This window comes from Cervus elaphus, chromosome 33 (genome assembly GCF_910594005.1).
Source record: "Cervus elaphus chromosome 33, mCerEla1.1, whole genome shotgun sequence".
NCBI classification, from domain to species: Eukaryota; Metazoa; Chordata; class Mammalia; order Artiodactyla; family Cervidae; genus Cervus; species Cervus elaphus.
In genome coordinates this window covers 29,366,646-29,379,017 of record NC_057847.1, presented here as the reverse complement: position 1 = coordinate 29,379,017, position 12,372 = coordinate 29,366,646, and the positions used below count along the sequence as shown (strand labels likewise).

The window sequence follows — 12,372 nt, the reverse complement described above, 5'->3', positions numbered from 1 at the left end:
TCTCCCTCTAATATCCTAAGCTTTTGAAGCCTGCATCCTTTATTAGACATGCTAGTATGTACTGGCTTAGGACATTTACGTGTCATAGATTGTTATTTAATTTCTTACAGGTTCACTTTAAATTTCACTCGGCCATAGCTCTTGTTGGAGAAGGATACAGTCTTATTTCTCTTTTCTCCACAGGAATGTATAAGGATGGTGAACTACTTGCTGATTGAAAGGTCTAAAATTATATTTGTCTCACACATTTGGAAATGTCATTTCTGAAAGGGAAGGTGTTAAATAGCCTTCTCTGGAGATCTTTTAAAATAATGTAGTTTCCCAGCTGATTGAGGTGATGAAAGTGAGGTCTTGGGGGACAATGAAACGGCCCCTGCTTCCAAAAATTGGAATTATTTGAACTTGAGTTTAAATGCACATTTGAAAATAATGTGTTAAAAGTATCCTTTTAAGGTGTTAATGTGTTAAATGTATCCTTCTGTGGCAGGCGAGTCTGTTCAGAGCATGAGGCTGGGATCCATCCCAGGCCAAGGATGCAGGTACATGGAAAAGGGTTCTTTGGTTCAGAAATCAGAAGAAAAGGGTAGAGGACAATTATGAAAGTAGGAGACCATGTCTCGGGTAAGATGGGCATGTTCACCTAGCATCGTGAGACCAGTGAGCTGGGTCTGGCAGAGAAAAGGTGCATTAGGTTTCTGTCACTGACATAATATTACCACACATTTAGTGGCTTTAAACAAGGCATGTTTATTCTCTAGGTCAGATGTCTGAGTCTTACCTAATTAAAATTAAATTCTCCATTTGGAAGTCTCACAGTAATCAGACTTAGAATGTCCCCAGTGGAGCACAACCCAAACCTGCTTCTACTACTGTCTTCCCCATCTCATTAAATACCAATTTCGTTCTGGAATTGCCCAGGTTAAAAATTCTGGACTCCTCTTTCTTATAAGCCCCATTCAGCAAATCCAGTTGACTCTACCTTCAAAATTATATTATCAAAATCTGATTATTTCTCACTGTCTCTAGTTTGGATTCCTGCAGTAGCATCTTTAACTGGTGTTGCTTCCTCTACTCACGTGTCTTATTAATGTATCCTCAGCACAGTAGCCAGAATGCTCCTGCTAATGTGTAAGCCAGATCTGTTACTCTTCTCCTCCACATAAGTTGGTCCATCTCACTCAAAGTCAAAGACCTTCTGATGGCCTAAGAGGGCAGGGAGGCCCACTCCTTTGGCCAGTGATGCTATATGTCTGCCTCATAGGCTGTTTGGACCAACACAGCTTCAAACCATAAAAGTCTCCTACCTCTCATAATCATGGGTTATCCTAGGTCAAGGAGGCATATTTCAGGTCAAAAAGGAGCTTTCGGTCCCTGCAACATGCTCCGGCCAACCCCTGCCTTCTCCCAGTCCCATTGTGATACCCACCAGAGTCTAAGTGTAGATTTCCCTGCTAACTCAAAAAGCTGATAGAAAAATACTTTCCCACAAGGTTCCAAACTCTTCAAACCAATGACAAGCCCAAGGGCATTTTCTGGTTCCCCTTCTCTCCAGTACCCGGTTGGGCTAATCCCCGAAGCAGCAGCTGGGCGGAAGCATAAACCAGTTGGGGTTGCGGAGGGGGGACAGATTTTCTTGGAAAAAGAGAATGCGAGGGAGTGGTTCCTATTTTAAGTTAACCACATCAGTCTCTAGGGACTTTGTGCAGGAGACACAAGAGACAGGCATCTTTGAGAACAGCTGTTCCTCACTGTTGAATCGGCAGCTGGTAAGGAGATGAAGGATGTAGACAAGGCCTAACCCTTAAAGGGCGTCAGGGTGGGTGTGGTGAGGTGTTCACCCTTGCACCGTCCTTGGTATCAACAAGGTTCGGTGCATGTTCATTGAACTGAATTCATACATTTTAAAAATGGATGAACATATCGGATGATAAATCAATCACACAAATAAAGCCTAGAAAATGGACCTTTTGTTATTACTGAAATTCAGTATCAGTATAGCCAGGAAACTGAGATGGGGGCTGAGACCGGCCAAGCGCCTTTTGGGGCATCTGAGGTGTCAGTGGGGTTGATGTGTCGTGTCCCGATTTTGTCTGGTAGGTCATCGCTTGTGAGCAGCAGTATGACTCTTCCTATGACGCCCGCTGTGACGTGTGGTCCTTGGGGATCACAGCTATCGAACTGGGGGACGGAGATCCTCCCCTCTTTGACATGCATCCCGTGAAAACGCTCTTTAAGATTCCAAGGTAGGACACAAGATGGCGCTCTTGGCTCATTAGTTCTTTGTGAACGAGGCTCGTTAGGATAATAAAGAGTTGGTAAACAGTTTCTCTCCAAACCTGTGAAAGCCTGATTGTAAAATGTATTTCTCTTTTAAGGGGGCGGCGGGGGTCGGCACGGGGGAAGGGAGGATAGAGGGTTTCCTGAAAGAGAGCATATTCCAAAAATAATAGGAGTATGTTGTAACAATCGCATATTTTCAGTACTCCAATTTTTCTGAGATGTTGATTTTTTAGGCTTTGCATGGCAAGACTAAAAATGCAGCTTTGGCTTAAGTACTCTTTCTAAATACTAATGTTTTCTTTTTAAATTATATAATCATATCTGGTTTTTTTTTTTTTTTTTTCAGTTTGAATCTTTCTCCAGTATGCTGAAAAATTTAGGGATGAAAAAAAAAATGTGTACCAGCACTAAAAAATTTTAGAAAAATGTTACATCAGTCATGATTTTCTCTCTAACCCTTTATTTCTGTCTCAGTGGGAAATGGTGCTGAAAGAGGTCTGTTTGAAGGGTATTTAAATGCCAATATATTTTTTATTGTCTATATTCATTAGGGTTTTGTACAAAAGGTTTGTTGGTTGTCTTTCATCAGAATAGGGCTGATGTTTGGCGAGGCACTAGTTACAGAAAATGAAGCTATCTGGGAGCTCCATGCAGGCATGTTGCAGCTTGAAAGCTTTGTGCCTTTCACATTTCTCTTGCAAAGGAAGACTCTGGCCGGCTGGGAGCCATTTAACTGCTTTAACAATACAAGTGTTAACCTTTCCTTATCTGCACAATCACACAGCTATCACAGCCTTTAAAAATTTCTCCTGATTGCAATTTGCATTTCTGATTAGCCCTATTTATATGCAGATGAGGCTCTGTGGCATTCATCATCGTAATGTTATCGTTTTATACCTAGTCCAGATGTGAACAACCACCCACCATTATTCCCAAAATGATTCCCAACCAAGTCAGAGTTGGTCTTTTTTACTTTTCCAAAGTATAAAAACAGGTCCAGATGATTAGGACAAAGCTCCTGACTTTTTAAATGAATAATCTGATGAATGTTCAAAATAATGTAAGAATGCAGAACCCCAGAACAGTATTGTGTAAAGTAATATGTCAGAAAATGATAGATGGTATCTGGAATAATTTACATGTGTGTTTTGATTTTTTACAAATGGCTTACTCTTTATTAACTGTAGCCACATAATTTCTCAATTACCAGAACTAAGGTGTGGTTTCTCATTAGCTTGGAGAAGGAAATGGGAACCCATTCCAGTATTCTTGCCTGGAGAATCCTATGGACAGAGGAGCCTGGCAGGCTACAGTCCATGGGGTCTCAGAGTCAGACCCAACCGAGCAACTAACACTTTCACTTTTCTGATTAGCAAAACATATGTACTTTTAATAGGCGATCATCTACTTGGGTATGTTTTCTGTCTTTTTTTGATGTGCATTTGTATACAGACCAAATGTTTGAAAATTTCATAGGTAGTAAATATGAGGCAGCTTTGGAAGTGTGTGTGCGTGTGCATGGGTACACACATACTCACGTGAATGTGTATGTGTTTAACAGACCCTTTATCTCCAGTGACTCCTCTTAGTTTGCTTCTGTGCCCAGCCAAACCTCCGCTCTCTAATAACTTTTATACTGTCACTCCCTTCCCTTCTTCTGTCTTGGGAGAAGCTTCCAGATCTGAACACAAATAACCAAGCCTCCCACTGCTTGCCTCAGGACAGGGCAAACTTCAGGAACAGGTGAATGGCTAAAAAAGGATCTTAGTGACACGGATCCTTATCCTAAAGTAGGTTGAAGCTTTCTCTCCTTGTGGTGTAACCTCTGGCCTTTTCACCATCTCTTGGTTCCTGTGCAAGTGATGAATCAGATTGAACTAGGGAATGTCAACACTAGTTGGTTAGTAGGCCCTCAGGGTGATTACGTGTGCCTTTATTACAACCTTAATGGCCAGCTTGATATTTTTGGACAGGAAGGATGGAGGTTTTATTTTTTTTTTAATGTAGCCTGTTTATAATTACTGCATAGTTTTTTATATGCAGATGACACCACCGTTACAGCAGAAAGTGAAGAGGAACTAAAGAGCCTCTTGATGAAAGTGAAAGAGGAGAGTGAAAAAGCTGGCTTAAAGCTCAACATTCAGAAAACTAAGATCATGGCATCCGGTCCCATCACTTCATGGAAAATAGATGGGGAAACAGTGGAAACAGTGTCAGACTTTATTTTGGGGGGCTCCCAAATCACTGCAGATGGTGATTGCAGCCATGAAATTAAAAGATGCTTACTCCTTGGAAGGAAAGTTATGACCAACCTAGATAGCATATTAAAAAGCAGAGACATTACTTTGCCAACAAAGGTCGGTCTAGTCAAAGCTATGGTTTTTCCAGTGGTCATTTATAGATGTGAGAGTTGGACTGTGAAGCAAGCTGAGTGCTGAAAAATTGATGCTTTTGAACTATGGTGTTGGAGAAGGCTCTTGAGAGTCCCTTGGACTGCAAGGAGATCCAACCAGTCCATCCAAAGGAGGTCAGTCCTGGGTATTCATTGGAAGGACTGATGCTGAAGCTGAAACTCCAATACTTTGGCCACCTCATGCGAAGAGTTGACTCATTGGAAAAGACCCTGATGCTGGGAGGGATTGGGGGCAGGAGGAGAAGGGGACGACAGAGGATGAGATGGCTGGATGGCATTACCGACTCGATGGACATGGGTTTGAGTAAACTCTGGGAGCTGGTGATGGACAGGGAGGCCTGGCGTGCTGTGATTCATGGGGTTGCAAAGAGTTGGACATGACTGAGCGACTGAACTGAACTGAACTGATAGCTTTTTATACTCACCAAGTTTTTTACTTAAAAAGTATCTTGTTAATTAGAATTACACAATTTTCTTAGGAAGGGTCGTAGATTGCCAAGTGTGTTTGTGTGTGTGTGTGCGCATGTGTTTATCCTCTTAATCTTTGGTGGTCAAAACAGTATCCTTTTCTCAGAAAACTTCTTTGATGGAGAAATTTAATACTTAAACATTTTAGATAGGCACTCAGGTTATCTGCCTATGTGCTTCATGGCTCTCTCTCATTCTATCTCAGCATTTCCTTTCCTAAAGCTAATGGCAAGTCATGACAAAATTCCTTTGAACCTATTTGGTTTCAGAATGTTTTTCTTCCTCTTTGGTTATGAGTGTTGTCAGTGTTCTGGAGCTCTCTTCAATTAAACAATGAAATCCATTGCAGAGTGCTCTTGGGGGCCAGAGTACTGCGTGTGGCCTTTCTTACCTGCCTCTTGCCTATGCCTTTCTCTGATTGGAAATAAGTTGAGTAAATTAACAAGTAAGGGAAGAAAAGAAAACCTGCGCCAAGTCAGGGAAAGAGTGACTTTCGTGAGTGATAAAGGACTTGGGACCTAACACAGTGCTGGTTACATGTGAGGAGGGAGCCTCGGAGGTCAACAGAACAGGTGATTACTGGGATTCCCTGGGCTTTGTCAGAAAACAGGCGAGATCTGCCTAGCTGTGCTTGATCTGCCTGAACAGGGGTCTCCTGCTTTCTGCTCTTTGCCTCCACTCACCTCCCCCTTTCTTTTGACCTTCACTTTAGAAGATGACACGTGGGGTATTCGTGACCTGTCTCTGATCACGACATGACTTGCAATCTTTTCTTCATTGCAAACACACTGAAATTATCTGCTGATTGGCAGAGCAGCCACTGTTTGCTGAACTTGTCAGCATGTGTCATCTTGTCTAATGCCTTTGCTCCAAAAAAGTCACCCCTCTCTGACAGCCACTGCTCTTTGTGCTGCTATTTCTCTCCAGGAGTTAGAGGAGAGGGAAAGAAGGAAAACTGTTTCTCTAGGCATCAGCGGGTTCAACAACCTCTCTCTCACAATTCTCTCCTGTGGACTCCTGTAGAATTCCAAAGGCTTAGAAGGATCTTGCAGATGACCTGGACAGATTTTTCACTTAACCCATGGAGTTAGGAGAAATATATAATTACGTACCTTTCTTGGCAACCAGGTATCTTTCCTTAGCTTGGAGTCTTTGGCTAATGACCTCTTTGACCTCCACAGATGGGGTCAGGGAGGCAGTGGGGACCAGCGTGGGTGCATTTACTGGATGAGGACTAAGAGCCCTGTCACTGGCTGGTTTATTGGGGCCAGATAGCAGCTGAATCAGTGCAGTCTTACTGCACATTGAGAGCTTCCGTTGCGTTCCTGTGGGAAAATGCAGGATGCTTTTAAGATTCCCAGCAGAAATGTCCTTGTCTGAGAGTGGATGAGACAGAATGACTTGAACATTCCAGTCCCTGAAGCCAGTGACTTTTCGTTCCTAATGAGGAGTTTTCCTCTAGTACACAATTTGGGAAAAGAACTCATGATCATCCCAATTTACGTTCAGGCTTGATTTCCTCACCAAATTTAGATTGTTCCAAACTGTCCCCAGCTATTTAGTTTCTGAGGGCTGTCACAACAAATTACCGCAAACCTGGTGTCTTAACACAAGAGAAATGTATTCTCTCCCAGTTCTAGAAGCCAGATGTCCAAAATCAGGATGACAGCAGAGCCCTGCTCCCTCTGCAGGCCCTGAAGGAGAATCCTTTCTGCCACTTCCAGATTCTGTGGCTTCTGGAATTCCTTAGTTTTTGGCAGCATCACTCCAATCTCTGCCTCTATTTTCACATGGCTTTCTTCACTGACACTCTATGTGTTTTTCTTTTCTGTCTGACTGGTGAGACCACTCATCATTGAATTTAGGCCTCATCCTAATTTAGGGTGACTCCATCTCAAGATCCTTGTCTGAATTATATTCACATGCGTGCATCACTCAGTCGTGTCCAACTCTTTGTGACCCCATGGACTGTAGCCCACCAGGCTTCTCTGTCCATGGGATTATCCCGGCAAGAATACTGGAGTGGGTAGCCATATCCTCCTCCGGGGGATGTTCCTGATTCAGGGATCAAACCCACAGCTCCTGTGGCTTCTGCATTGGCAGGCAGATTCTTTACCACTGAGCCACCAGGAAAGCCCTAGCTTAGCTTTATTGAGTGCCATCTGTGTGGCAGGCACAGTGCTATGCAATTCACAAAAGCAAATGTGTTCAGTTCCCACAGTGACCCTTGAGGTAGATGCTATCACCGCTTTATTCTAGAGGAGAAAACTGGAATTCCAGGGAGAAAGCCCTGCTCCCGCACCAGTGGAGGGAAAATGGTTTGAATCTGTAAAGTTTGACTCCAAAGACCTCCCATTTTGCAACTGCATTGAAAAGTTAAAGCCCTTTCTTAAGTTATATTTATTTATTAATGGATTGTGATTTCAGCACTGAGGGGGCTGGAATATAAAGAAATGAATAGGAGGGAACTGTTCTCAGAGCTTTCTGAGAGGCTGTTCCTGGGTTATATATATTTGACTTGAATAAAATTTTCCACTGGAAAAAAAAATGAAAGTGATATCCTAGTCCTTAAGAAGCTTACAGTCTGCCTTCCTTCTCCGTGCTCCCGTTTCAAACTGACAGAGGAAACCTGAGAGTTAGAATTTTATTAGCATCAGCGTGTCAGTCAAGGAACTGAAGAACAGAAATCAAGTGTCATCACAGGTGAGCCCAGGCCCTCCTTGGTTCAATGATTAGTGACTCCCAAACCAGAAATCCCTCCCTTCTCCAAGCTCCCCTTCAGGCAACTGCCTTTTAGTTCCTGATTTAGCACACTTAAGGCCAGTGTTTGAACTAAAGAACTGAACATGTGTTACATAAAAGCAGAGCAGCATTTCAGGTTGTCATTGTTGGTACCTAGTCGTTCCCATCCCATTCCATGCTCCTTGCCAAGCCTGCGCCTGCCATGACCATCAGGGCTGTTTCTGGTAGCATCTTCCCCCCTTCATTTTCCTTTTGGTTTTTCAGTAGGAAAGCCTCACTTTGGTTGTGGAGGAAATGAAAATCTGTTCCTGGCCTCCTGCTTTGGAATGCATTTTCTCATGGAAACTTTTAAGTGGTTATTTGGGAGGAGGTGATAAAACAACTGAAGTTCTCACTCCTGGAGTATTATTAGGCTCATGGCCAGCTCGAGTTTTATAATTGAGTCCGAGGACAGCCTGTGTCTTAAACTTCATGCTAATGGGAAAAAATGCTTTCCCTGCTCTAAACTATCCATTCACAAGAGTGCTTTGGAACATAGTCTGTTGGAGATTAGGGATGACCGTGCCCTCCAACCCGGGACATCTCTAACTTGGTTCTTGTTAAGTCAGGCTTAGGCTGAGTGCTTGAAGTGCAAGATGAATAAGACAGGATATTTTTGTTTGTTTGTTTGTTTTGTCTGAAGGAGAACGTAGTTTTACATTCCATTCACTGCTTCATTCACTGTCAGAGGTAAAATGGGCAGAAGTCAAACAGCAAAAAAAAAAAAAAAAGAAAGAAAGAAAGGCAAAGAGAAGGGACTGAGAAAGCAGGAGTCTATGTGACAGATTTCCTCAGGGTCTCAACGCCTACAGTTGACTCCTGTTCTGAAACACACTCCTTGGGCTGAATTTTCATCTAATTTCTTCAAATTTCCATCATTTTTAAAACGTGAAGATTCCTTTTGTTCGGACTTTCCTAATTCACAGACCAAATTGTTCCCACATGGGTGGCAAACCCGCTCCTCAGCTGTGAGCTGCTGCAGAGGCAGCAGGGAGTCCTGAGTCACCAGTAATTGTCTCAGTGTTATAGAATTGTCCCAGGACATTTTCCCTTAGGGCTGTGAAATATAAGGAAAAGAAATTAAAACTAAACTATTGTTGGAATGTAATGAGTTGGGGGGTGGGTGGGTGTCTAATGGCACAGTAAGGCTGGATTTACCCCGGGGGAACTTTGGTTTCTCTTCATCAACCCAGGTCACTTAGCTATTGGCCCTCTGAGCAACGAACCCTTACAATCCAGACTTCACTCATAAAGCAAGAAGAGCTAGGAGAATTAGCATCGTTTAGCATTTATTGAGTGCCTAAGAGCAAAAATAAGTTAAAAAATACTCAAATAGAAAAACAACAGTCTTTTACACCTCTTTTTCTTTCTTGGGAGATTTCTAGTCCTGTTTTAGTGGATTGTGGCCTCTGCCTCTCAGGATGTCTTGGGGGTGCCCTCCTTCCCCCTAGGGTATCTTCTCCATTAGTTGAGAACAAAGTATCTGGAGGCAGCTGGCAGAAATGCCCCAGAAGGCTTCCCCTCTGTGGAACATATTTACAAACTCTTTTTTTTTAATTTGAGTTGAGCAGTTGGGGCTGTTAGTTCCTGTGGAGGTGCAGCTTGCTGCCCCTCGTGGCTCCTGGCAGGCAGGGAAAGTTCATCTTTGCAGGGTTTCATCTGGAGATCAGGTGGCAAAGCAGGAGTGTGCCTCCAGGGAGTGCTGGTCCCCATCCCTGTGGAGAGGATGCCCGCCTGGACAGGAGGGAAAGGCTGGAGAATGAGAGGTGCTGACTTCGAACTCTATCCAAGCTCTCTCCCTCCTGACTCTGATCTCATTATTTTGGCCCCAGTCACTTTGGCTAATGCCCATTTAGCTCCTAAATGGTGGAGAGATGGGCAAAGGGGGTAGGCAAGGCAACAGAACTTGAAATAGTACTGAAGGGTTTGCAGCACCCTCATTTCCTCTTGATTCCTGGAAAAAAAAAACAAACAAACAGGAGTAAAGGCGAAGGATAGATAGACTGTCTTTACGGGTTGGCATAGTAGTAGGGCAGGGACAGCACAAGGATGAACAGTGACAAGGTGGTAAAATGAAGGCTCATTACAGCTGCAGCTGTCCTTTCCTGAAAAGTCCTGAAAGCAGGTGAAGGTCATAAGAAAGAAAATATAGGGTAGTGGTCAAGCATTGATGTTTGTGTCGGTTATCTGCTGGTAGGTAACAAACCACCCCAAAGTTAAATGCACAATCACTTATTATTTCTCATAAGTCTGGGTTCTTGAGTGGCTGTTGGCTGGGCTTCCTCATGCTTCCTTCCTGTGGTCAGCTGGAGATTTGTTTTCGTGCTTGCTGGTCTAGGATGCCCTTGTCTAGGATGACTTGGCTCTGCTGTTTTCTCATCATCTAGCAGGCTGGCCAGGACTCTTCTCACATTGGTGACAGGGTTCCCAACACAGATACAGGGACAGGTAGAAAATTGGGCTGTTTTCACAATTCATTTACCCCAGTGTTCTGTAGTCAGTCTGCGTGAGTTCAAATACCAGTTCTACTACTTTCAAACTGTACGGACTTGACCAAGTCACTTGTCTCTGCGCCTCAGTTTCTTCCTCTGTAAAATGGAGATATGACTGAAGCTATATTAACCTCATAGAGTTGTTGTGAGCAGTTAATGAATACAAGTTACTCAGGACAGTATATAGAAAGCATTCGATTTTTGCTGGATGCTATCAAAGAACAAGACCTCAGAAGAGTATTTATATTGTGAGAAATTTGCTTTCCCTTGTAGCTCAGGAGTTGAAACCTTCTCTTCAAAAGGGCTACCTATGAGATCAATCACTTGAAAGTTTAGCTAATTGATTTATTGATGATTATATGGGAAATTGAGAATGAAGACTGATTTCTCAATAAATCCTCACTATTAATACTTCTACTGCATCTGCCTGAGGGACTCTGCTGTGAATATCCATTATCACAATTCCTTTGTTGACAGCCACGCTTCACAGAGATGTGGACCCCCCACCCCCACCCTGTCCCCATATATACCCATGAATGTGATGTCAGGACTGCCCCTTGGGAGCAGAGCTGGCCTTGGTCCCCTCCCTCATTGTGTCTACAATGCGTGGTGATACTGTCATCCTCTGAGAACTGAGGCTGCAGGGCTTTTCCTTCCTCTCAGTTTCATTTTTGTGGCAGCTTTGTGCTTGGTGGGTGAGTTGTGTCATGGGGGCTTGGCTGCCCCCCTCTATAGGTCCCTTTAACCCTCTTGGTAGGTACAGCCTCCCCCCATGTTCTAGTAATTTCATGTCCCTGAGTAAAGGCACAATAGTGAGAGCTCTGTCAAGATTGGGAATGATTTTTTTTTTTCCAGTCCAGACTGGAAAGGCTAAAAGCATTGGCAATGGGAGACTGAAACCCAAGCCATGTGAAGGGATTGTAAGGAGAGCACTTCGTTGCTCCAGACGAGTTCAGGTTTCTCAGCTCGGAGGAGTGATAACCCAGGGACGGAGCAGATGAGACTGCCGACCCACTGACGGTGATCTTGGAAGAATTCCGGAGGACTGAAACAGTGTTTGAAGAGTGGAAAGAGAGTTCTTCAAAAAAGTAAAGAAAGCAGGACCTGCAGACTACTATCTGGTGAGCTTGATTCTATGCTGGGCTATTTATAATTACTAAGGTTCTTCTTTTTTCCTTGAATAGCTTATGAATTCTTAGAAGAGAAATCTGTGATCATTATGAATTGTCTGGGTTCATTAAAAATAAGCCATGTCCAGCTAATGTTGTGGTTTGGTATTACTGCAAGACAAAGGCAAATAGGGACTGTTTCAGAAAGAATATATTTGGAATATTGCCCTTAGGTTAAAATCTGTTGTGATGTTTTTGTGGCCAAGATGGAGAAACACAGGCTGGAGGATGGTAGTGGTGATGGATCACAACCCAGGAAGGACGTATATATTGAGGAGCATTGCGTGATGCTGTGAGTGTCACCATGGTGGGAAGTCCTGGAGGCCTTGGGTAGGGCTCTCTGCTGACCATCCTGTCTGCTGAATGTTTTAAAGTGTATGACGAGTTGGAGGACATTAGCCTATTGATCACATTCATGGAAGGGTAGCTGGTATGCTGAATGTCAGACTTGGAATCCCCCAAAGACCTCTGTCACCAAGAACAATGGGATTCTCTAACAAATAAGTAAACTTGGAAACTCTGGTGAGCTGTATAGACTGAGAGAGCCACGGCTTGAGAATGCATGGGTGGAAAATGACCTTAGTTGGGGCGTAAGTTCAGTAGGTCAAACAGTAAGACAATTTTTCATGATTAACATGAGGCTTGAAAGTCAGAACAAACACCACCCCCACACTGGCTCCATCCCAATCAGAACTCCTTTGGAAGGATGGATTCATCATGGGCACCACACTCAAATTGCCACAAGAGAGTCCTACCCTGGCAGAACTCT

At 43.5% G+C, this 12,372-nt stretch overlaps 1 protein-coding gene across 1 annotated transcript in view; it reads left to right on the top strand.

The window, feature by feature from the left end:
• MYO3B (myosin IIIB) overlaps positions 1-12,372 on the top strand; it is a 405,543-nt gene that overhangs the window by 30,144 nt on the left and 363,027 nt on the right. The window contains exon 7 of the mRNA XM_043894526.1: positions 2,098-2,243. Coding sequence (XP_043750461.1) covers positions 2,098-2,243 — 146 coding nt within the window. The remainder of the gene's footprint in view (positions 1-2,097; positions 2,244-12,372) is intronic.